At 48.5% G+C, this 26,394-nt stretch overlaps 1 protein-coding gene across 1 annotated transcript in view; it reads right to left on the minus strand.

The window, feature by feature from the left end:
* The window catches only part of LOC122744433 (scavenger receptor cysteine-rich type 1 protein M130-like), a 33,136-nt gene extending 10,713 nt beyond the window's left edge, over nt 1-22,423 (minus strand). Inside the window, exons 1-13 of the mRNA XM_043989919.1 lie at nt 22,357-22,423; nt 20,880-20,969; nt 19,130-19,450; nt 14,401-14,721; nt 12,943-13,257; nt 10,088-10,402; nt 5,975-6,289; nt 5,327-5,641; nt 4,972-5,064; nt 4,574-4,888; nt 2,302-2,622; nt 468-776; nt 126-155 (exon numbers count right to left, since the gene is read on the minus strand). Coding sequence (XP_043845854.1) covers nt 126-155; nt 468-776; nt 2,302-2,622; nt 4,574-4,888; nt 4,972-5,064; nt 5,327-5,641; nt 5,975-6,289; nt 10,088-10,402; nt 12,943-13,257; nt 14,401-14,721; nt 19,130-19,450; nt 20,880-20,969; nt 22,357-22,402 — 3,106 coding nt within the window. The 5' untranslated portion in view covers nt 22,403-22,423. The remainder of the gene's footprint in view (nt 1-125; nt 156-467; nt 777-2,301; nt 2,623-4,573; nt 4,889-4,971; nt 5,065-5,326; nt 5,642-5,974; nt 6,290-10,087; nt 10,403-12,942; nt 13,258-14,400; nt 14,722-19,129; nt 19,451-20,879; nt 20,970-22,356) is intronic.
* Nucleotides 22,424-26,394: the final 3,971 nt, after the last annotated feature.

Here is a 26,394-nt window from a genome sequence, read left to right on the forward strand (position 1 = left end):
GGCCCAAGACCTGCCAAAGGGCAGTGGCCAATGCTGAACTTCTATTCCCCGTGTAGCTAGTGGCATAATTGGCACCTCTTGTCATGACCCTCATCACAGCCACTTGATGGACAGGGATGATGTACCTTCAGAAAATCCGGGGGCCTTGGAAACACCTGCAGGAAGAAGGAGGGGGAAAGCTGGGGTCTGAACTTGAGAGCCGGAGGAGCCTGCTTCCTGTCAGAGCCCCCAGGGTCAGTCCAAGAGTCCCATAGACTCCCAGAGTCCCCCAGTCTCCTCCCACAGTTATATGGGCAAAGACAGAGTCTCCAGAGACCAACAAAGACTTCAACATCGTGGAGGAAGGGCGCTTCCTTCTTTTCACCTCCCCCCCTTCCCAGGACCCCAAGCCATGATGTGACAGCCTCACTCCCCAAAGCCCTCCAGAGCTGTTGTTCTCAGTGTCAGCCTGACTTATAGATACTTACCTGAGCACTTCACACTAGCATCTTCCTTGTGCCCACAGTCTGCCTGCCCCCAAGGATCGGCAGGACAGTCCCAGAGAGATGACTCATTTCCTTGGCAACGAACATTACTCAGCAAGACGGGCCCAATTCCTTGTCCATAGGCAGCTTCTGGTGGGGCCTCTGTTGCCGAGCCGCAGCCCAGCTGCCGGCATACAACCTCAGCATCGGCCAGGTCCCAGGAGTCATCACACACTGAGCCCCAGGAGCCTTTGTGCCAGACCTCCACACGCCCTGAGCACTGGGAGCTTCCTCCTTGGAGTCGCATCTTCCCTGGAAATGCAGAAGAGCCCAAGAAGATGCCCGAGAATATCCCATGGGACCCACCTGCTTGGGGTCCAGTCACTGTTAGTTGGAGTCATCCCTATCTGGCCTCCATCTCAAATCTCTGACTGACTACTAGACATCTCACACTAAATGTCCTCTGGAACAGAGGTGTCACCAGGAAGTGTTTGACAAATATATCAATATGCAGTGTAAATAATGTTAATTGGAGGTTTTCTGAGTCAGTCTGTGCCTGAGAGATCTCTTTCTGTTTGGGTTTGAAAGCACTTGCTCTAATCATTTTAGCCTCAACATAGGAGACCCTGAACTCATTCTCTTTCTCCCTGACTGTCCTCATTTTGGAACTGTTCCTGAGGGCCCCAGCCCCGTCCCAGTTCCTCATGCTCCCAGCCTAGGTGTCATCCTGAGCTCCTCCCTCTCTTTCACCCCCTCTATTCAACCTGTTGCCAAGGCTTCTTGCCTTCATCGTTGTAACCACTCTCAAATACCAGCCCTCCTTCTCTCTTCTGATGCTGATTTCACCTGGGACAGTCCTTCGTCCCCTCATCATTGGGCTGTTTCAATAGCAGCTGCAGGGTCTGCTGGCCTAAAGCTTCCCTTCTCTCCAGGCCACCCTCCAGCCGGGCACCAAAATGGATCTCCTAAATCACAATTCTTCCCAAGTCACCCCCTTAATCAATAAACCCCAGCACTTCCCTCTCTCCTACAAGAGCAAATATGAAATGCTCTGTTTGACCTTCAAAGCCCTTTGTACCCCAGGCCCCACCTCCCTCCCCAACATGTGCTCTATGATCTGGCCACACTGGCCTCCTGGCTGTTCCTCCAAGATGTTCCATCTCCCATCATTCTCTTGAGCCGTCCCCCCTCTCCCCCTGGTCTTCCTTCATGGCTACCTAAAGTCCTCCCTTCTATGAAGCCAGATAAGTAGATCTGGGAGTCCCTCATAAAGCCCTCCCTTCTCCTGAACTCCTCATGCTAAGTTCCTCCCCCTGCTGACCCTCCCATCTCCATCTTGTTTCCCTGTTGTTGTTGTTTGCTTGTTTCCCCTTTATGACTATTAGCTCCTTGAAATCAGGGACCATGCGTTCTTCTAAGCCCTTAGATCCCCAGTGCTTAGCAAAGTGCCTAGCATCTAGTAGTTAATAATTAATCAATTGGATGGACTTAATCAATAAATGTTATTGACAATCAATTTAATTATCTTAATAAAATTTTGTAGAAAATTTGAGCTGCCCGGCATTATTATAAAATCATTAAACCAGAAATTCTCATTCTCCAGAAGAAGAGACTGAGGCTCAGGGACCTGACACAAATATCCTTTGTCTGATTGAGAGAATTAGGGTTAGAAGCCTCGCTATCTGCTCTTGGGCTCCCCCAGAGCACAGGCTGTTCCCAAAAGTAAGAGAACTTGGACAAGCCGAAAGGTGGGCAGAATGAATCTGCTACCAGGCCTAGGTCTCCTGAGCCTCCCTGGGCCTTAGGCAGAGAGAGGAGGAAACACAAGGACACTCACCTGTACAGGTGATCCAGGTCTCTTCTGCTGGACTCAGGTATCTTTTCTCCCAGGATGCAGATGGGCATTGCCAGAGGGAGGCAGGCCCATTAGGACACTGGATATCATTAATCCATGAGGGCCTGGAATTCATCGGGTGTGAGGGAGCATCTTGCACTGTCCCGTTGTCCCCACAGCCCAGCTGACCACACACCAGGTTGGGGGTGATGGCAGTCATTTTCCTTTTGCCGACACCTCCCCAGCTCCCATTGTAAAAGACCTCCAATCGTCCAGCACAGTCCTGAGTGCTGGCATCGCTGTGCAGTCTCAAAGCCAGGACCCCTAGAGAGAAAAGGCATTAGTGGCCGAAGAGATTTCTTAAATAATATCTTGGGGTAGGGTTCCCTCCCTCTCGCCAATCACTTCTATGGGAGCTGCACATCCTTGGCTTACGAAGCCCCGTGAAGGGGTTTCCAACATGGAAGGTGATGCCCAATCCAGGCATCTTCCATGGACAGCCCCATGTTGGGATGAGCTGCTGCCTCCCCCCTTCGCCTGCACCACCTTGGAAAATCACACTTTCTGTCATTATTTTCACATGTGCTTATTGACCATAAATTCATGTGAACCACATTGTTATGCTTTGCTCCTTGGGGCCTTGTTAAAGGAGAACAGCTAGGTTTTATTTCTCTTTTTAAAAATGACCAGTAACTGATGTGGACATTTGCATATACAATCACTTGCACTCATCAGTTGGGTCCTTTTGGTTTTTCCCTTGGTCTGGGGGTAGGGCTTGGTCAGTACTTTTTTTGCTTCCATATTAGTCAATGGGAATTCCTTTTTTTTTTAAACAATGGTTATAAAGGTCCTTTGAAATCATCCAATACAAGGCCTTTTTCCAAATGAAGACACTAAGACTCAGGGAGAGTCAGTCAACGATGGCCCAGAGTTGTGTTCATGACAATTCCGCCACCTCTCAAGATTCAATTCAGTAAGACTGGTTGGGGGAAGGGGAGGGTGACTAGGAATGACAGGGAGGCTCTCCTCATGGAAGGACTCTGTGATACCAGTCTGACAGACAGACTTTTCATTAGAAGGAGTTGAAGAAAGAGAAAGAAAAGTGGGCAAAGACATTGGAGCTTATCTAGAGATCTTGGGGAACAGATTCCATTGGAGGAAGTGACCCTGGGAGCACTTAGCTAGAGGAAAAGGAAGACTCCCTCCTCCCCAGTTCCTGCCTCCATGCTTGGGCATTTCCACATGCCAACTGAGGCTTCTGCAAATGCCAAACTTCCCAGTTCTTCTGCTCCATCCCCCAGGCTTGGCTACACACAGAGAGGTTCCCATCCTGAATCCAAGTCCATGGACTCTGGAATTCCTTGATCTGATCACAATTTTTTAGGATTCCAGCTTTCCCAGTGGCTTCAGATCCTTAGCTCTGTTCTTCACCCTCCCTGGGACCCCCATGTCCTCCACCTCTCAGGTGATCGGTAGCCCCTGCACTACCTACCCTACTCATTTTGAAATTGGGGTCCTTTGGTGAACCAGTGCTTATCTCTACCATGTTCTACTCTCTGATCCCAAATTTCCCCTTGTCCAGTCACCCCTCACACCTTGGCAAACACTGGCCCTAAACCCTTCCCACCATCTACCTCTTTCACTCCTTTTCATATGCACTTGTATAACCGACATCAGACTGCTTTACCTACCGTCTTAGGGAGGGGAGAGGGCAGGGAGGGAGGTCAAGCTAGAATTTGGAAATCAAAACTTTAAAACAAAACAAAAGTGAAAGAAAATTTTAACATATAGTTGGGGGGAAGCAGCTAGGTGGCACAGTGGATAGAGCACCGGCCCTGGATTCAGGAGGACCTGAGTTCAAATCCAGCCTCAGACCCTTGACCCTTACTGGCTGTGTGACCCTGGGCAAGTCACTTAACCCCAATTGCCTCACCAAAAAAAAAAAAAAAAACTCCACCATATAATTGGGGGGAAGGGTAGGGGAAAATACTATTTAAAAAACAGAAAACCTGTTCTTGACTTGTGGCCAGGAAGGTAAACTTCCAGTGGACTCTTTGTGCAAAGGGTAGGAACCTCCTCCCATCCAGGAACTGTCAGTCAGACTTTGCTGGTGATTTTAGGGCTGAGGGGATGCAGCCAGGATGAAGGGTACCGAAAGCCCACTCAATGCCTGGATATCCTGGCTCAAGGTCAGAATTAAATAGGGAGCTTCTCCCTCTCCAGGGGCCCATTCTTTTCCACTCTCCCTAAGCCCTTGCTCCTCTAATTGACAGACCTGAGCAGATCACTCCGGCATCTTCCTTGTGTCGACAGTTGTGACGACCCCAGCCTCGAAAAGGACATTGCCACACCTGGGATTCATTCCCAGAGCATCTCAGGTCATCAAGCCAGATGGGCCCTGATCCTTGTCCAAAGTGAGCTGAAATGGTGGCATTCAAGGCCACTCCACAGCCCAGCTGTTGGCACACCACATGTGCATCATTCAGGTCCCAAGAGTCATCACAGATGGTGCCCCAGGAGCCTTCATGGTAGATCTCCACCCTGCCAGCACAGCGGTCTCCTCCATCCATGAGACGGATTTCACGGATCTCTACAGAGAGAGGCTGGTAAGACTCAGTGAATGCTTGCAGGGCTTCACACTAGCTGGTTCTGAGGCATTCCCCCTGTTCTCACCAGAGCATCCTGTAGAATTCCTCATGCGAGTAGTGGTCCCAGCTGGGTTGTGCACGGTATCATTGCATGGGGCCATAGGCTCAGTCCGGTTTTCTACAAACATGGATCTGCTCAGTCTTCTGGTAGGCATATATGGGGAGGGGGAACAGGTTGGCCAGGTTGGGGGCAAAAGGGAAGGGTTGAGTGGAATGGCTGATCCAGCCCAAGCAGGAGTGGCCTCATCCTTCATGGTTCCTCCCTTCTCTTGGGAGTGACCATTTCCCTCACCTGTGATTCCCCAAGACCTCCCCCTTTCTTCCAAGGGTGAGGCCTCTACCCCTGGATTATGGCCCCACAGTGGATTCCCTTTTGTTACCTGAACAGATCACGGAGGCAGTGCTTTCACGGTCACATGCAGGAGCCCCCAGAGCAGTCACGGGACAATCCCCCAAGTGGGACTCCACCCCTGAGCAGTGAAACATGTGAGGCCAGATCTGGCCTCGTCCTTCCCCCAGATGGGCTCCTTTGGGGATCGAGAGAGCGACACCACACTGGAGCTGATTGCAAAGGACATTGGCATTAGCCAAGTCCCAAGAAGAGTCACACAGGGCTCCCCAGCCCTCTTGGATCTGGATTTCCACTCGTCCTACACACCTGGAGCCTCCATCAACCAGCCGGGAGTCGATGTACCCTGCAGAGGAGACAATGCCTTGGAGTAGAGCCCAGAGTCAAATCAGGTGCAGCAGAACAGGGGGAGGTCTAAGCATAGGCACGGTGGCTTTGGGTCCCCTAGAGAGTAGAGAAGGGGACATCCCAGGGAGAGAACACTGGGGACAATGACCCAAGGCAAGCTGACAGAGAATCACAAGACAAGGCAGAACAGATATGGGAAGGAAGTGCACAGCTCTCCCGGATGTCAACAGCCAGTGCCATGGCTCTGGACACCTCCTCCAAGAACTGATGAGTACAGGTGATGGGGAAAGGAGAGGGGAAGGATAGAGGCGATGCGTTCTCTGATTCTCACGTGAGCAGATGACGCCGATGTCCCTGCCATCAGTACAGCTGCCCTCTGGGAGGAGCACCCTGGGGCACAGGGACAGATGGGACTCGTTGCCTTTACACCTCAACTCTTCATCCAGGATCGGTATGTTTCTTTCTCCAAAGTGAGTCGCCTCCACCACAGAGACAAGAGAACCACACTGAAGCTCCTTGCACAGCACTTTGGCTGTGGACAGAGGGAAGTCGTGTGCACAGACGGAGCCCCAAGTGTCTTTATGCTTCACCATGACTCTTCCTGAGCAGGGAAAGTCCCCTCCAGCCAGCTGCGCCTTCATGTGCTCTGGGGAACAAAAAGACTTCAGAGCCGGTCCCTGCCGCTCCGGGGCAAAGAATGCCAGGCAAAGCAATTCTGCTGAAGACACTGTATGACCATGGGCAAATCCCCAATATCTTTTTTTAATATGTTGTTTTTCCCCGATTCCGTGTAAAAACAAATTTTCCATTTCATTGTTGTTTAGAGTTCCAACTTCTATCCCTCCCTCCCTGAGATGGCAAACAATCTGATATAGGGTAAACATGCGGAATCATGGGAAACTTGTCTTCGTCAGCCATTTTGTCACCTAATGTCTCCATTCCATTGTCTGTAAATGGGCATAATGACACTTCTTTGACTAAGCACTCAGGGTCACAATATTAACAATAGCTAGAAATGTAAGTCATTCCTATCATCCCCCCATTGCTCACGCTGGCCAAGACTCATTGCCCCTATTCCTTGCCAGACCATGAAAGCTGCCCATTTCGAAAATAATGACTTGTGGGTTTCCTTTATTTTATGCCATTTGCTCAACAAGCATTTATTGAACACCTGTTGTGTGCCAGATCTTGGGGGGAATGCATAAATCACTGTTCCTACAAAGTGACCATCCCATGTGTGACGGTGGACAAGCCAACAAGAGCCCAGCCCTCGTGGCCATCAGAGTGTGCTCAGCCTGAGGAAATCTCCCTGTGAGCTTCTGAGCCCAGCAGGGATTCTGAGACCATTTCCTCCCCTTCAGCACACAGTGAAGAGGAAGTCTATTTGGTAGGTTGCTGAGACACAAGTGAGCACAAAGGGATGAGCCTTCTCTTCATGGGGGTATGTGAGGCAACACAAGCTCCTGGGTGTGGAGAGAGATACAGCCAGGAACAAAGGCCATGAAGCGGGCACCTCTCTTCCTTGTCTATTTGCATTTGTTTGGTCTTTGGAGTAGTAGAGTCAGAACAGAATAGGCTGTGACTTTACAGGCTTCTAAAGATCAGGAGAGAAGAAGCTAACCAACACAGCCAAGTAGGAGAAAGCACTGCCATCCAGCTCACTGATCACCACCCCCACAACTCCTCCAACAAAGGCTTAGACAAACTCCAGACCAGGAAGGAAAAGGCACAATGAGTCATTTTTCCAGACACTGGAGGCAAGATTTAGCCAGAAGGACCCCGTGCAACCTGGGTACAATTTTGGATCCAGCCCCAAGCCTGATCCGAGACCTACAATTGAATAACCAGGACAGAAAGCTCAGATGAAAAGGGTAGCCTTCAGTTCTGCCTCTGAATCCACCCCAATTTATAGATAGCTAATAGTGGCCAGGCCAGCTGCAGTCTGTTGGAGCTCCAACCAGGACCAAGCAGATGGTTATATTGCCCAAACCCAAACCTTAGTCAGGAGCTTGCAAAACTCAGATCAGTAGAGCAGTGATCCAACTTTTCAATGTATCATACAGCACTGGACACACTAAAGGCCTGCCAGTCCCCAGACTGAGTCTTCCCTGAGATTCTTGAAGAACACAGAACTCAATACCCTGAGAAAGCAGCAACAGGACCCATGAGTATACAGGACAAATCTATACAAGACCCAGACATTCCCTCTAGAAATCTTCCAAACTTGGCCCTACCACAAAGTACTAATTCCAGAAGTTGGAAGAATCAATAAACCCAAAAGAACCTCACCACAAAGCACTATGATGATGACAGGGATAAGCCAGAAAAAGAGAATGACCCCAAAATATCTACAAGCAAAGCCTCAAAAAAAAATAGCTTAGACACAAGTTCAACTAGAATTCCCAGAAGAAATGAAGAGGTTTTGTTGAAGAGTTTAAAATTATTTTATGCCTTAAAAGAGAGTGGTAGAGGAAAGAATTAAAAAGATGTGAGAGCTATGGAGGACAGATGTGGAAAGATAATTAATACATTAGCACAAGAGGTATAAAACTTTACTCAAGCAACAGGCTCACTGAAATGTAGAATAGACTAAACAGAAGTGAATAACTTCATGAAACTACAAGAAGTATTTTTCACATATATAGACATAATTAGATAGATACACACACATATATAGTAGATAAATATACACCCACTCATATAGATCATATGTCTATTTGTATATGTGTACACATATGGCTATGGAGAGAGAGAACTGAAATTGATGATAGCAAGAACGACTGTATGATTAATAAATGATCAAAGAATATGTAAAGGGGGGAAAATGGGGTATGGGTTGGGGTAGTCTACACCCCATGACAAATATAAAAAGTCATTTTTCAAATGAAGAGCCCCAAGCTGTGAATAACCATATTGTAAAATGCTCCAAATCACTAATAATCAGACAAATGCAAATGCAAATGCAAATGAAAACAACCCTGAGGCTCCACTTCATAGCCATCGGATTGGAGAAGACACCATCAAAAACTGTGATTGTGTCTGTAAATTATGCACACATTTGATACAGCAATATTACCTCTAGGCCTATACCCCAAAGAAACTCAAGAAAGAGAGAAAAAATATGTACAAAAGTATTTATCGCAGCTCTTTTTGTGCTGGCAAAGAGCAGGAAGAAGAGAGTCTGCCCATCAATTGGGGAATGGCTAAATAAATTATGTTACATGATTTCCCTAGAATAAGAAGATGGTCTGAGAAATGATGAAGAGGATAGTTTCAGAGAAACCTGGGAAGACTTGCATGAACTGATGCAGAGTAGAGTAGAGCCCCCAAAACTTTGTACACTAACCACAATATTGTCAAGACACTTAAGAACTCTCATCAATACAATGACCAACTATGATTCCAGAGGACCAGTCATGAAACATGATACCCACCTCCTGACAGAGAGGGGATAGAACCAGGCTATGGGGTGGCTGATATTTTTTTGGATAAGGCCCATGTACAGATTTATTTTGTTTGACTCTGAGTTCTTATTACATTGTTGTTGTCATTGGTGGTGGTGGTGGTGGTGGTGGTGGTGGGGTGTGTGTGTGTGTGTGTGTGTGTGTGTGTGTGTGTGTGTGTGTGTGTGTGTGTGTGTGCAATAGCAGAATGAATGTGGGAGAGAGGAAATAAATTTTCGTTAAATGAAAAGAAAAATGTAGTGGCTGTGGGGGGTGGGGTGGAGGGGGAGAGTAGTTTAGGAGACCTTCAAAGGGTCCATGCCATAGTTTGCCAGCAGCTGAGGCAAGTGAGGCAGCAGCACCAGCTCCCTGTCCTTAGGTGGATCTATTCTGGGACTGCCAAGGAGAGACTCCTCTGGGCCAGGGCTTGTTAAATTTTCTCCACTCATGACCCCTTTTTGCCTGAGACATTTTTATAGGACCCCGGGGTAGATAGGCATATAAAATATATATACATAATCTTTTGCTGTTGCCAAATGTTTCATGACCCCCCCATTCAGTTTTGCAGCCCCATATGGGGTTGAGACCCACAATTTAAGAAGCTTTGCTCTAGGGGTCATGCCACCTTTGGAAGTGGAGCTAGTCTGCTGTTCAGGTTGCCACACGTGTGCAGGAATTTCTCAGGAAGGGTCGGGAGATTTCTGCCCCTAGCAGAGGGTCTCTGGCACCCCAAGAATCATCAGGGTTTGCTCCACCCTGGAGTCTAGTTGGGCAAAGACATCATTAAAAGTCTTAACCTCCCTAGCTTCCTCAGGGACCGTCCCAACAAATTCTCAGGCCTATCAGGGTTTGAGGTAGCATGCTTGGGGCTGGGTTGTCTCTGGTGTTATCCCACCAAGGGTGACCATGGACTCAGAAGAAGCATGAGTGGTTTGGGGATTGGCCATCACCTTGGATGAGACCAGAGCCCATTAGGGTCTGTGTCTAGCACCAAGACTTACCTGAACAGATCACCCTCGATCTGTCGCTACAGGACGTTGTTCCCCAACGCCAATGTTTGCAGTCCCAAAAAGATGCCTCATTCCCATCACAGGAGATGCCAGTGAGACCTCTGTGCATCGTCACTTCTCCAAAGTCGTCCATGTGAGAGATGCTGACCACAGACCCACATCCCAGCTGCCTACAAATCACTGATGCTGTCTCCATGTTCATCGCCGACTGGCACACCGTGCCCAGCAGTCCCTGCATCTCCAGCTCCACCGTCCCAGCACACCGACTGCCACCCCCAACGAGCCTCAGCTCCAAATCGTTCTCTTCTGTAAGTGAGAGAGATTTAAGTCACAGGAAAGATCTCCAAGAGTCAGACCTTTCCCAATAAGAAAAAGGGCCTTGGGGGCAGCTAGGTAGCACAGTGGATAAAGCACCAGCCCTGGATTCAGGAGGACCTGAGTTCAAATCTGACCTCAGACACTTGACACTTACTAGCTGTGTGACCCTGGGCAAGTCACTTAACCCTCATTGCCCCACTTAAAAAAAAGAAAGAAAGGAAGGAAGGAAGAAAGAAAAAAGAAAAAAAGGGCCTTGCTCCCTCCCTTATCCACTCCCTGTGAGCTTCTGAGCCCAGCAGGGATTCTGAGAATCCCCACCCCCCAGCCCCAGCCCAAACACAGCTCAGGCAGGTTTCCTGATTGTGTCTGACCTGGCCTGTAGATCAGTGACCAGATGTGGAGTAGATGTTCTTCTCTGCTCCTCCTACCCCTCCTACCCCTCCTCTCCCTCCTCCTCCTCCCCCTCCTCCTCCTCCTCCTCCTCCTCCTCCTCCTCCTCCTCTTCCTCCTCCTCCTCCTCCTCCTCCTCCTCCTCCTCCTCCTCCTCCTCCTCCTCCTCCTCCTCCTTCTTCTTCGTCTTCTTCTTCTTCTTCTTCTTCTTCTTCTTCTTCTTCTTCTTCTTCTTCTTCTTCTCTCTCTCTCTCTCTCTTTCTCTCTCTCTCTCTCTCTCTTTGAGGTGATTAGGGTTAAGTGACTTGCCCAAGGTCACACAGATACTAAGTGTCCAAGGCTGGATTTGAACTCAGGTCTTCCTGACTCCAGTCCTAGCTGCTCTTCTCTTCTCCCTCTTGATGGATGCTTCCTCCTCAGTGTAAGGACAGAGAATCAGGACATGGAATGAGCAGAACCCATGACAGAAGCAACCAGCAAACCTCAGAACCTTTGCCTGTGCCCACAGGGCTTTGGCTAGGCTCCTCTGTGAAAGCGAGTTTAGGAAATATCGGTGGGATTGGATAGGGCGACACTTCCTCTGCTTGCTCTAGAACTGTGGGGCATGGGAAAGAGGGGAGGGAGCTTCTGCCACAGCCCAGAGACCGAGCTCTTTCTGCATGGTCTTCCTCCACGAAGCCCTTGGAGGGCAGAAGCTGTCTTTGTTCTTGCCTCCACTGGTAGCCCAGGGCCTGTCACAGAGTGAGAACTTCATAAATGCCTGCTGACTGGCTGACAAGCGTCCCTCCTGGAAGGGATGTTGAAGGACCTGGAGGGACATCTCTCTCCGACCCTCATTAGGAAGGAAAGGGAGATATTAAAAAAGGGAAATGCAAATCATCAAGGGTGAGAGGAAAACTCGCCTCTGCTCAGGAAGTTGGAGTTACATTGGGGTCTCAAGGAGGAGGAGAGGAAGGAAAAGGAACAGCCACACACAGGAGGTGAGCAAGGGAAACGGAGGTTCTTCAAGGGGAAAAGTGAGTGTTCAGAGAGGGAGCAGCGGCTGCCTTCCCTCTAGGCAGAAGATGCCAGGGGACAGACCAAGCCGGGGCCATCACAGGAGCAGCGGCTCCAGGACTGGGGCTTGTTGGCCTGTTTGTTAGGACATAGGGCTGAGGCTGTATCCAAGCCCCCCTTCTGGTGATTGATGTGGATGCGAATCACGCTTAGCACCAGAGAGACCTCAAAGGTATTGTCACAGATTGTGACGTCTTGGACAAACACCCCGAGGTCGCTGGGGTCCAGGCTGTGAAAAGAATGCTGCATCTGGGGGGTCACCAGCTGGCCAAGAGACTGGGTCTGGGAAATGGGCTTGGTCACATGAACCACCTCTGAACACATGGGCAGGACAAGCAGAGAAAGGGTGGGTAAGAAGGGGTCTCCTGGAGTCATCTAAGATCTAAGCAAAAGGTACTCTCATCACAAAGGGGAGGGGAAGGAGACCACCCATGCACCGCCCATCAAGCTGCATTTCCTAGAAAGGGGCATACAGTGTGCTGATGCCAATTGCTCTGGCCTTGACCCTTTTCTTTTTGCTTGCTGCAAACACTCTCTCCCTGGGTGACCTTGTCTTCTCCCACAGATCCAATCATCCCTGTCTTCACTGGTGACTCCAGAATCTAATCTCTCATCTGAGCTCTGGTCAAGCCCCCTCAAATAGCACCTGGACGTCCCTCAGTGTGCCAAGCTCAACATGAGAATTATTACTCTCCTCCATGCTCATCCCTCCACTAGTTTCTCTATTTCCATCAAGGGCACCCAAGTTCATCCATAAGACAGATGCTGTTTTACTTTCCCTCCTTCACCCCATCAATCACTAGCTCAACCTCATTACTTTTGCCTTCTCTCCAACCACACATTCAGGAGCTTAGGTCAAGTCCTGACCACTTTTCAGGTAGAAGAATCTTTTTTTCCTAACCCTACCCCTCACCATGGCTGCCAAAATAATTTCCCTAAGGCCAGACCATGTCTAGTAAGCTTCTGAGGCTGGATTTGAACTCATCTTTCGGCTAGCTGCCTCTGGGTAGAAGTAAGGACAAAGAACGTTCTTGAACGTGACCCTCATTCCTCCTCCCCTCTCCAGGGTCCAGGTGTCTTACCAGAACAGATCACTTTCGCATGGTGCTGGAACGAACAGCCAGACCATCCATTGTAGTCACAGTTCCAGAGGCTTGACTCATTCCCATGACAGCGAACGCTCCCGAACCAAATCTGCTCCACCTCCTCCGAGCCATTAAACCAGCTCACAGCATTCTGGGGGGCGGGGCATCCGAGCTGCCTACACACCACCCCGGTCGCTTGGGTGTTCCAGCTGTTGTCACAGATTCTACCCCACTGTCCGTGAACTCTCACCTCCACCAACCCGGAACAATTTTTGGTTCCACCCACCAGCCTTAGCTTCAGATCTGCTCCGTCTGCAAGAGGTGGGGAGAGAAACATCAGTAATGGGGAGGGAACTTAACAGTCATTCCTGCCATGCCATAGAGGGCTGCTGGTGGAGCGCTGCAGAGGGAGGACCCTGGCACAAAGCCAGGGGACCTGCAGCACATTTGCCTCACAAGAGCACGGATGGAATCTCAGGGCCACAAAGTATGGTTCTCCCGGTGTGGAACACCAGTGTTCTCAGGTGTGGCCCCACGCACGTTCTCAGTGAGCCGTGGACCCTGAAGGGCACGGGCATGTCTGAATCCTGTAAGGGACATTTGGGGATCCCTAGAAAACATCCCCTGGATTGTTGCCCATTACTATCATCACCGACCCAGAATCTAGTTTGGGGCCTGTCAACCAACAAACCCTTTTAGGCATCTACTGCGTGCCAGCCACCTAGAGATGCAGATGACAGTTGCCGCCCTCTGGGAGCCCCTGATTATGGGAGATGAGGGGGAAGCATTTAACTACGTACAAAACATATCATGGCAAAGGTTGGGGAGGAGGGCAGAGAGAAGCCCTCCCTCACACACAGGGCTTTCCTGTGGAAGGAGGGACTTGATCACATCTGGGCCGGTCCTCAGGACTGAGAGGTGGAAGCCCAGGGCCACGCTTGATAGGCCCAGCAGGTGCTATCATTGAGACGTGCCTGGGAGGATGTGGGGAAGAGCACTGGAGATGCTAAGGCAGAGCTTGCTTTCTCCTTCTCTTTCTTTTAGAGTCACCCCCATCTCCTGCTCCTCCAGAGAATTCTTGGGAAGAACAAGAATTAGTGAATAAAAAGGGGTGGGCCACCCCCAAACCCTGCCCCCCCCACCCCTGGGCTTGGGCTGGGGCTTGGATGGAGGGCCTGAGCCACCACGGCCTGGCCAAGCACTCAGACAGTACTGGGAAGCTCCTAAGAGACCAAACCACGGGCTGCCTCTGGAAGCCAGAGCCTCGCCCTGCCGGGTAGTTAACCCAGCAAGGTGGTCTGTAGGGCAGGGGAGCAAGAGATTCCTGCCCAGATGGCGTACACTCAGACAAGCAACTAGGCTTGGGTCAGGCAAGGACATGGAGCAGCCCCCCTGCTTAGGGCCTTGTCCTGAGTCCAGGGCCTGCTTCAGGGAGGGCCTCCCCACAGGTCTCACCTGAGCAGACCAGCCCCACATCCTCATGGTGGTTACAATTGTGCTGCCCCCATCCTCGGTGGCTGCAGTCCCAGAGAGAAGATTCATTGCCATGGCAGCCCACATCATCCATCCAAATGGTGCCAGTCCCAGTGCCAGGAACCAGTGACTTCTGGATGTGGTACGCTGTGCCACAGCCCAGCTGCCGGCACACGACCTCCGAATCTTCCTTGCCCCAGAGGTCGTCACACACGGTCCCCCACTGACCCTGGAACTTCACCTCCAAACGTCCGATGCATTGGTTTGGGCCACCAACCAGCCTCACTTCCAGGTCTGCTCCTTCTGTGATGGGGACAAAGCTTCTGTCACCAGAGAGAATGTGTCAGGCAGAGATACACACATATACACACAGAGTCACATATACACGCACACACATTTACCCACTCATGCACGCATTCACATACATACACACTTGAACATATATTCAAAGATGCTCTCACGCATTTGCATGCTCATGCACACATGCACACTCATATGCACACATGTATACACTCACACATTTACACATTCATGCACTCCTACACACTCGCATGCACATGTATATAGTCATACATTTGTATACACATGTGCACAGACACTTGCATATATAAACACTCCCATGCATTTACACACTCATACATACATTCACACAATACACACTTGCAATATACATACACATATGCACACTCACAGATTTGTACACATTCATACTCTTGTGCATATACACTTAGACACACATTTACACAGTCACACATATGCACCCACATACACATTTACTCACACATATATACACTCACGCAAACACACCAAGAACCTAGACTGCCAGGTGGCCAGAGTCCTAAATTCTCTGGTAGTTTTCCACAAGAAGTAAACAAGCAGAGAGCTTGATATGGAAGTTAGGGACTGGGGTACCCAGCAAATATGTCCCTTTCTCTTTTCTTTCCCCTCTCTGGATAGTCTCACTTCCCTTCCTTCTGAGACCTTGAGCTTTTGGCCCTGCCCTTCCTGGGGATCCTGCCTTAATTCCATTTTCTAATCCTATTGACACTCTCTAGAACCTCCTGTTTCAAACTGGATCCTTCCAGGAGCCTCTACACTCATTGGGTCTTTACACCTTTGACTTCAGAGATACCATCAGAGACACCTGAGCTCCCTCTCGAACCCCTGCACATGTGCATGGACCTCGGGCATCTCTAACCCAAGCTCTTGGGCACAACCTTGCTCTGCCAGCATGCCCAGAGAAGGGGAAGGGGAAGTGGGTATGCACTCATGTAGCATCTGGTGTGTGTCAGGCACTGAGATAAGTGCTTTTTACAAGTACCCTCTTCTTTGATCCCAGAGACACACCCTTGGGTGTGCATGCTGCACTCAGAACCTGAATGCACCCCTGCCCTACAATGGCCACACACACCAGGGAGGGATCAGGCTCCAAGAGGAGACAGTAGATTGGCTGTCCCAGGATGGAGGGGCTGGTCCTGGACACAGGAAAGCTGGGAGCCAGGACAGGGGCCATGGAAGTGGGTAACAACTCACCTGCCAGATCAACTAGCCCTAAAAATGGATGGCGCTGCATTTGTGATGAAAAGACCTGAACTGAATAGAAAATTTGACTTTCAAATACAAGACCCTGGAGAATCATAAAAAGGTAAACAGGGAAAAGAAATCATGAGGGGCATTAAAAGGTTAAACTATTTACGGTCATACATGAGAAAATAATACTTCCAACTCATAAGAACTTTTTCAGTAAGGAATACACAGAGGACACAGGTTTGAACTGAATGGTATTTGTAAAGTATTTATTTTTTGCCTATCCTTGTTCTTTGTGGAGCAAACAGGGTAGGTTGTCTTGTGTCTGGGGCCAGATTTGGGCTCTGGGCCTCCTGGGCCTCCTGGGCCCAGGGATGGTGCTTTGTCCACTGTGAAACCTAGCTAACCCAGGATGACATCTTTAAAATAGGGTTGAGGGGTAGGAGGAAGAGACTGGGGAAGGGGGAAGGGGAGAGGTGGACTGGGGAGAGGTAGCTCACAAGAAGGAAACAAGAAAAAAGCTTATGGAGTGGAGGGGAAGAAGAGGAAGGAGTGGGGGAGTGAATGAACCTCACTATCATCAGAATTGGCTCAAAGAGGAAATAATATGCATACTCAAGGGTATAGTAATATATTCTTGCTTTGAGGAAAAGTGGGAGGGGAAGGAGGAAAGGGAAGTTTGGGGGAGGGAGCTGCAAAAAACAAAACACTTTTGAGAAAGGTGAAGATGTTCTGCATAACAGCACATGTATGACATATATTGAATTGCTTGATTTCATAGGGAGAGTTAAGGAGGGAGGGAGGAAGAAAAATTTAGAAAACAGAATTAGCTCAAAGGCCTTAACCTCAAAGGCTCAAGGAGGGAATAACACACACACCCAATTGGGAGGAGTCATCTATTTAACCCTACAGGAAAGTAGGAGGAGAAGAGGATAAGGAGGGAAGGGTGAATGAAGGGAGGGTAGAGCGGGGGAGGGGGCAGTCAGTAGCAAAACACTTTTGAGGAGGATTAGGGCAAAATAAGATAGACAACAGAGTAAATATCATTGGAAGGGAACGGGATGGAGGAAAATAGTTATGATAATTGACTATAATGTCAAACGGTACCTACTCTGCTGGGCTACTGTGAAGAAAATTCTTTGTCAAGTTCGAGGTACTATATAAAAGTTATGATGAACAGGATGCTATCAGAAAAACCTGGAAAGACCCACATGAACTGAGGCAGAGAGAAATGTACCACATACAAAATAACAGCATTAGTGTAAGATGATCTACTGGGAAACTCGTGGGTATCTTCAGCAAGGCAATGACCCAATATAACTCTGAAGAACTTGGAAAAATTGCAGTCCATCTACAGAGAAAGAACTGATGGTATCTGAAAACAGGCTGAAACACATTTCTTTTGACAATTCCTTAGTCTGAAGTTTTGTTTTTATGTTTTCTCTCACAACCTAGCTAATGTAGAGCTGTTTTCCATGACTGCTCGTGTATAATTTATATTGAATTGTTTGAGTTCTTGGGGTGGGGGTGGGAGGGGAGGGAGGAAGAGAAGTTGGAACACATAGTTTTTTAAAAAATTGATGTCAAAATTTGCTCTTACATGTAATTTGGAAAATAAAATTCTAAAAAAGAAAAGAAAAAGGAGAGCTGGGAGCCAGTGCAGTTTCTCTTGGCCTGTGCTGTGGCTAATGAATCTCTGCTCCCTCAGAACTAAGCCCAGTGAGGTCTCCTGCCCCTTCTCACCCCCGCCCCTGGTCTGTCCCACCTCCCCTGTCCCCTGGGCCATTTTGAAGCTGCCTCGACTGGCCAGTTCTACTTCAGAGCCCGTCTCTTCCTCCCCAGCCCCTCCAGATACCCCTCCTGGCCCCTTGCCAAAATGGCTGCGCCATCTTGGATCCCCAGCTTCAGGGGAGGAAGTGGCTGTACCCCCCAAGCCACATTCAGATGTCGCTCTGCCACACTCGCTCATCACCTAGCTCTCCTCCCTCAGGTCCTCCCCCTGGCGTAGCCTAGACCCTTCTCCAATTCCCAGGACTTCTCTCTCTCATCCGCCTCACTCATGCATCAGGACAATCAGTCACACCTCAGACCTTCCTCTTTAGCTCTCCCTTCATGCTCCAGACAGCCCTCTCCTCCAACTCCTATGGAGCTAGAGCTTAGCAGATTGTGAGCTGGGCCTAGGACTGACCAGGTAGAGGTCAGGCTGCACCATATCAATGAAACCCAGCTTCTCCAGGAGATGAAAAGCCCCCCGGCTCTTCAGTCTCAGAAGCAGCACCTAGTGACCCCAAGGACAATGAGAGAGCATCCTGCAGCACCATAGTGGTGGATGATGGGTGAGAAAGAAGCTCAGATGTCTGGAAAGGGATGTGGGCGATCATGCTGGGAGACAACCCCCCACACACACACAACCCAAGAATCAGAAGGTAGAAGAAGGCCTTGAGGGAGCTGGGCAGACCATCTGCCAAAGCCCATGCTCATGACCCTCACCAGAAAAGAAGGAGGGGATGAGGTGGGACCTGCTGCAGGGAAGGGAATGACCCCATCAGGGAGATCCCAGCTCTTTTGACACACAAGTCTTTGTCGATCTCTCATCGCAGCATTAGGCCATAAACCCTGGTTCTGTCTGGCTGAGGATTGGAGGCTGTGGTGCCTCTTAAGCTTAGTGAGCTACCCAGGCCACAAGCCAGTGTCTGGAGGAGTATTTGAGATCAGAAGACCTATTGACATTGCTGCTGGCCCACCTCAATGCCTTTCCTGGTCCCCTGATAAAGCTCCTTTGAGGATACCTAGCTTGGCTTTGGCTGAACTGATGAAAGCTGTGGAGGCAGCTCTATCTAAGTCTGCCCACCAAGATTAGCGAGCCAACCTGGGTGTTTAGAGATGTGGGACGCTGAGAGAAGGAGAACTGGGGCTTGGCTCTCGGGATTGACCCTTCCCACAGGGGATGCTCTTCCCTCCACTCTGATTGAGACTCATGAAAGTCAAACGAGAGAGAAGATGGGAAGGTTGGCAGCCGTCCAGGGAAATCCTGGGCAGCCCAGCTCTGCCCACAGAGTGGGCAGGGGGTCTCTAACACGGTCTGATGTGAGCTACATCTTGGTGCCCCCACTTCTTCCGGGCCTCCCAGGAAGTGGCTCTTCCTTCTCTCTCTGGGGTGTGGGAAGAGGCCAGTGAGTCTTACCTGAGCAGTTCACTCGGACCTCCTGCCTGGGGGTACAGGGCTCCCGTCCCCATTGACTCTGCCTGCAGTCCCCGAGAGCTGACTCGTTCCCATGGCAGGAAACATTGCTCGACCATGAGAGTCCAGATCCATAAATAGTGTTGGCCCAGCCTGAGCTGCTGACAGCAGAGGGACAGCCCAGCTGCCTGCACACCACAGAGGCCTCATTTCTGCTCCAGCTCTTGCTGCACAGCGTCCCCCACTGGCCCTGAGACTTCAGCTGCACTAACCCTTCACAGGGGCCACTGCCATTGGCCAGCCTCAGCTCTGGCTCCAAAGTCCCTGAAGGAGAGACACAGACTTGAGTTGGATGAGAGTCCAAAGGACACAGGGTCTGAATTCTACTGTGGAAGGGCTTAGCGTATGCCTAGACGACCTAAAATGGCATCAGCCATGCAAAAGATGCTAGGGGACCTGCTGAGAAATGTGCGGCCATTCTGGCCTGGTCTGTCGCGTGGGTGTGAAGCAAATATCCCTCAGGAGAGCTAATCTAATGCTGAGGGGCTCAATGGAATGGGAATGCTGGTTACTATGGCCCCCAAAATATGGGGGGCCCAACTGGTGTGGGCCTGAGCTAGGGCAGAGAAGAAAGACCCTCGAGACCCTCCAGGGAAAGTTTGAGAGAACTCTGTGGGGGTCAAATGTAGCGGACCTGACCCTGAGGGAATGGGACCAGAATCAAGCCGTGTCACACGGAGATTACCTAGGGTCCTTGGCACTTGCTCCATTTATTCCCTTTGCTCATTCAGAAATACTTGTCCAAATTCTACCAGCCATCTCAGCCTCCAGCTCCAGGCCAGGACAGAAACTGGGTGGAACCCCCAAATGATGCCCTGGCTGAGATCTGGTTCTCTGGCCCCCATTTTTCTCCCTCAACTGTCTCCCCACATTTGTAACCTTTTACTCTTTAAACCAGGGGTCCTGGGGTCAAACATTTAGAACTGGAAAGAACCCCAAAGGTCATCAAGTTGAGCCCATTCATTTTACAGAGGAAGAAACTGAGGCACAGAGCAATGCCTGGTGGTAGAGTTTAGAAGCCACTGATACACTCCCTTCCCCAGGATAGCCCACAGACACATTGCACAACCTGCCTCCTTCATAAGCTTCCTTAAAAGAGGGTCTTTGCTGAATGGCACTTCCTCATGCCAGCATCACCTAGTATAGTGTCTGCTCCCAGATGCTCAGAATCCTTCCAGGCCTCACCCCATTGCAAGGGCAGCCTTTACAACCCTTTGCCCAGTGGGTCTCTTAGGTGGCCACTGTCCTTGGCCATTTTATGTGCTTCCTCCCCCTGCACCCTTTTCTCCTATTCCTTTCCAGAGAACTCTTCTGGAATTTGGGGAGTTGTCTCAATCCCTCTCTACCATATATTTGTAGGACTGGGGCAAGCATCTGGTCTTTTCAGTTCTTGTGAGCTGGCTTCTGGGGAGGGCTCTTGGACAGAAGAGCCAAGAAGACCCAAGATCCAGCTTGCTAGCTCCACCAACAAGCTGCCCTGTGATGCCCTGTGGGAAAGGCACTATGTAAATTGGAGCAGTTGGTTTATGCACAGTCTACCTCACAAGGCAGGGGGGCAAAGTGCCCCAGAAGCTGCCCAGTGCTAGAACAGGGCCAGTCCCACTGTTCTGTGCCGGGCTGTGCTATAGGCTCCCTGTGGCTTCTTCATATCTCCAGGCTAGGAAAACGGGGATCAGAGGGACCCAGAACTTACCAACACAGCTGCTGAGGAAACAGGTACTGACCAACAGGAGGGAAAGTCCACAAGCCCAGAAGGGCAGTTGGTGCCAGCATCTTCCCAGTTCTGTAGGGATGAAAGAACACCAAGTACAATTTGAGTGACCTCAGGACCTTGGCATCGCAAGGGAGTGGGCTCTACGGAGACCTTCCTCCTTCATTAAAAAGGAAAGTAACAGAGACACAGACCTAGACTGCGGAAAGTTCAGAGCTAAGCTCAGGGGAGCTCCTAGAGAGCACTGTGATGATTCCAGGCCCCTGGACAAGTTCTAGAGGAGGAAGGAGGAAGGAGGAAGGAGGAAGGGAAGGGCTTTTAGGAATGAAACAGTCATCCAGCTCTAAAACATGGACTGTTTCTACTAGCCCCAGAACGATAGCTGGCCAACTTTGGGTGTTTGACGGTGCTGCCCCCCGTTTGATTCACCATTCCTTTTCTCCCTCTTACCCATAGCCTCAGTCCAACTCTTCCTCCAATTCCTCCCCACATGGCTTCTCTTTCCCTTCCCTCCATCTCCTCCCTAAACACCATGGAACTACATACTCCATCAGTGCCAGGTCCACCAGACCATCGCTTCCCTCCCTCAGTCCATTTGTTCTCTTTCAGCATTCATTCATGGAAAATATCATTGCCAAGGTTCACAGAAGTCCCCAGCATCCCACACATGTACTTGCAGCCACTCTAAGATGAGTGTGATAGTCAGAGCCTAACACTCTCCCACTCATTGACCCCCGCCACCCTTGGACCAGATAGATGACTTTGCCCTTGTCTGTTGCATGAAGTGGGTGCCTAGTAAAGAGGGCCTTTATCTGCTGCTGGTGAGGAAACAGAAACACTTCTTCCTGATTTCTTCTTCTCTCCTTCCTCTAGTCCTTTCCTCCCTCTTTCTTGCCTATTCTTGCTCCCTCTTGTCTTGCCACCCCTTCTGGACCAGACTGTGAACTTTTCAGCGAGAATATTCCTCAAGCTTAATTTCTTGTTTTGTTGATCGCCTAGACTTAAGAAAGTGATGGTGTGGGGCAGCTAGGTGGCGCAGTGGATAGAGCACCGGCCCTGGAGTCAGTAGTACCTGAGTTCAAATCCGGCCTCAGACACTTAACACTTACCAGCTGTGTGACCCTGGGCAAGTCACTTAACCCCAACTGCCTCAAACAAAACAAAACAAACAAACAAAAAAACAACCACCACCACCAAAAAAAAAAACCCCTCAGATTAACTTTAATAGGTTTCTTGTGATTTTGGAAAGCCAGTTGCTAAACATTGACTAGCAGCCCCGACTTTACTCCTTAAGGTCAGCTTTACTCCTGATCTTAGCCTTGTGCCTCCAGCCCTGTTCAGAGCTCACTCACATTTTCCACATGCCTTCCATGTTTCAGAGCCTCTTCTTAACCCTCACATCCATGTTCCCTGGTCCAAAAGAACTCTCATCAATAGAGAGAAAAAAGGAACGCTTTACCTGCATGCCAATAATGCTCAGGGAGCCATGCTGTGGCTCTGCCCATCTCTCTGCCTTGGGATGTGCACAGCCTCCCAGTGAAGGGGCTCAGCTCTGCTCTGACAGTGTTGCCTCAAAAGGAGAAGTTACTCTGAGAGCTGATGTTCCTTTTTATCCTTGCCTTCTCCTGATCGTGGAACAAGGAACAACAAGAGGAAATTGAGAAATTTGACCCACAAGATTTTTTTTTTTAAGAAATAGGACATTTTAAACTAACATACTGAATTCTGATGAATTTTCATATTTTTATTTCTTCATTTTACTTTATTGTCAACACAGCCATGCCTAAGAGGAGGGATCTATAATAGTTCTTCCCAAAAAGGGGTAGAGGGGACCTAAAGGAAACCATGTTCGATCTTGACCGAATAAATAATCCCTCTCCTTTCAACTGATAATTAGGGATGCTTCTAGGGGAAGGCACTCCTGATTCAGCTCACCCCTGGAAGCCTCATTCTCCTTGTCTGGCAAGATGAGGACAAGGACAACAGAAACTGTTTTCAGGGAGCTATCATCCAGAACACATTCCAGGCTCCTGGAAGAGCTGGCAGGTGTGGCTGCTGGATCATTCAGGGACATAGGAATGGTCACAGAAGCCAGAAGAGACACATTAGGAATGGGGAAAGGCAAATGTGCCTATTTCTAGAAATGGGAGAGTGGGGACAGTGGAGCTAATAAATTATTGACGAATGGTCTGGAATTCCAGGGAGAACTCTAGAGTACTCATTGAAAAGATGGTTGATGGATCTATGGATAGGAGAAGAATTTAGGACCAAAGAAGATATAGAGAGAATTACAAATGTAAAATAGATCATTTTGATTATATAAAATTTAAAAACTTTTGCACAAACAAAACCAACGCAACCAAAGTTATAAGGAAAGCAGAAAATAGCGAAAGATTTTTTTCAACAAGTATCTCTAATAAAGCCTCATTTCTCAAATAATATAGAGAACTGAGTCAAATTTATAAAAATACAAGTCATTCTCCAATTCATAAGTGGTCAAAGGATATGAACAGGCAGTTTTCAAAGAAAACAAAACTATCTATAATCATGAAAAATGCACCAAATCACTATTTTTTTTCCCTCTACCTCTCTAATTTTATCTTCAAAGTCCTTTTTGAGCACCTCTGTGGCCTGAGACCAATTCGTATTTTTCTTGGAAGCTTTAGATATAGGGGCCCTGATGTTGACATCTTCCTCTGAGTGTGCCCCTTGGTCTTCCTTGTTACTGAAGAAACTTTCTATGTTCCTCACCTTTCTCTGTCAGCTCATCTTGCCTTTCTTTTACTAGACTTTTAGCTCATTAAAGTGGGGCACTGTTTCCAGGCTGCAGTATCTCAAGCTTAAGAAGTTCCAGGTGCTTTGATTTAAGGAGAATCAGGTTCTTCCCTCGCCCGACCTGTTTCCTGGTCCTAGATGACCCCAGACCAATTTGCCAATCAACCAGCTTTGTGTGTTGTAGTTGTTAGCTCCAAATCACTATTGATAAGAGAAATGCAAATTACATTAACTATGAGGTACCACCTCATACCTATCAGAGTGACTAAATAACAAAAAAGGAAAATGTTGGATGTTGGAGGGGATGTAGGAAAACCAGGATGCTAATCCACTGTTGGTGAAGTTGTGAAAAGATCTAACCATTCCAGTAAGCAATTCAGAACTATGCCCAAAGGGCTATAAAATCAGGCATACCTTCTGATCCAACAACACCACTGATAGGTTGATATACGAAAGACCGGGGGGGGGGGGGGGGGGGGGGGCAGCTTGGTGGCTCAATGGATAGAGCACAGACCCTGGAGTCAGGAGGATCTGAGTTCAAATTTGGCCTCAGACACTTAACACTTACCAGCTGTGTGACCCTGGGCAAGTCACTTAACCCCAATTGCCTCACTAAAAAACTAAAAAATAAATAAATAAATAAATAAATAAATAAATAAATAAATAAATAAATAAATAAATAAATAAATAAATAAATGAATAAATGAATAAATGAATAAATGAATAAATGAATGAATAAATAAATAAAAAAGATATACGAAAGACATCCATGAAAAAGAGAAAAAGACCTATTTGTACAAAAATATTTTTAGCAGCTCTTTTTGTAGTGGCTAAGAATTGGAAATCAAAGGGATGCCCATCCACTGTGGAATGGCTAAACAATCTGTGGTATATGATGGTGATAAAATATAACCATGTTATAAGAAATGACAAGCAGGATGACTTCAGAAAGGCCTGGAAAGACTTGTATGAACTGATGTATAGTGAAGTGAGCAGAACCAAGAGAACATTGTGCATAGAGACAGCCATATTGTTTGATGAAGAACTGTGAACCATTCTCAGCAATACAATGATCCAAGACAATCCCAAAGAACTATCAATGAAACATACTCTCCACCTCCAAAGGAAGAACTGATGTTGACGGAACAGACTGAAGCAGGATGTTTCTCACTTCCTGTCTTTCATTTTTTCCCTTTTATTTGAGTCTTCTTGTACAAAATGATGGCTGGTCGTGTTTTACATGATTATACACGTATCATCTCTATCTGGTTGCTCACTGCCTCAGGGAGTGGGGAGGGGAAAAAAGAAGAGAGGGTTAGAATCTGGAACTCAAAACTTTAAATAAAAATATTTATTTTTCAAATGGCTGATGTTCCAAGAAAAGTGAGTGTGTTATTATGAAGAACCAGTGGAGACTCATCAAGAATGAGCACATGTAGGTTTGCACAGTGCTTTACAAAGATTCTCTCATTCAATCCTCAAAATGACCATTCAGGGTAGCTGCTATATTTACCCCCATTTTATAGTAGAGAAAACTGAGGCAAGTGACTTATCCAGAATCACATGGCTAGTAAGTGTCTAAGGTCAGATTTGAACTCAGGCCCTCCTGACTCCAGGTCCAGTGCTCTAGCCATTGTACCATGGTTTAGTTCATAAGTTTTTGAAAATGTCATGCTCTTCTTGTGGAGTTGACCACACCACAAGATGGATGCTCCAGATGGACCCCAGGCTGGCTGAGTGGTCAGAGGTACAGAGAAGTCCTTAATAAGTCAATGTCTTCAGTGGAGAAGAGTCTCAAGCAATTGGGCCTTTTGGTCAAGGACTCCAATGACAGTCTTGGTGGCACAGAGCTGTGTTGAAGAGCATACATACACTGGGTGATAGGGATGGGATCCAAAAAGATTCTGAGAGGCTGGAGATATGACATGCAATAGAAATAAATGCGAAGTAACTGGACGAGTGTGTGGGTACAGGAACTACAAGGAATTAGCCATGAATTACAATGACCACGATAAATGAGCAATGTGTGGTGTCAGCCTTACCAGCTTCTAGGAACAGAGAGGGAGACTGGGCGTATTGCTGGTCAATATTTAACAAAATGTAGTAGACAGCTTTGAGTTAAATGTGCATTACTGGACAGGATGTCTTCAAATGCCTCCAAATAATGCCATAGACAGTGAACCCACAAAAGGATGGCCTGAGATCATTTTCCAGCCAAAGATGGATTAGAAGGTAAGCAGGAAAGGTCTGTTGTACAGGATGAGAGTGGATCCCAGCCTTGTGGCTGCACTGTACAGATCCAGCTCCAGGCAGGCTGTTCTAGAGGAAGCAATGGCTACTTCTAGAACTCAGCTCACAGACCAGTGAGGAGTTTGAGCAGTTGGTCAGGGGGAGATATCAGGGGTCTCTGCTGGCACTGAGGTGTAACTCTGTTGTGTTTCCCATGCTTGGAACCAGGAAGCAGTCTTGAGTGGCAGCGGTCCAGATGGGGGAGGGGTGAAGGCAGACCCAAGCTTACAACCATGGTGAACCAGATTTCTGTTCCTGGGTTAAAGAGCAAGCAGGCCTGAGGTGACTTACAGACCAGAACATAGGCCAGGTGAGTGCAGAATGTGCCTCTCCTCAAATTGTACCACCTTGGACCTGCTGAAGCTTGGGACAGTGCATCCTGGAAGCAGTGCCCCACTTTAAGAAGTACTTAAAAGTCAAGAAATAGGCTAGG

This window comes from Dromiciops gliroides, chromosome 2 (assembly GCF_019393635.1).
Source record: "Dromiciops gliroides isolate mDroGli1 chromosome 2, mDroGli1.pri, whole genome shotgun sequence".
Taxonomy (NCBI): domain Eukaryota; kingdom Metazoa; phylum Chordata; class Mammalia; order Microbiotheria; family Microbiotheriidae; genus Dromiciops; species Dromiciops gliroides.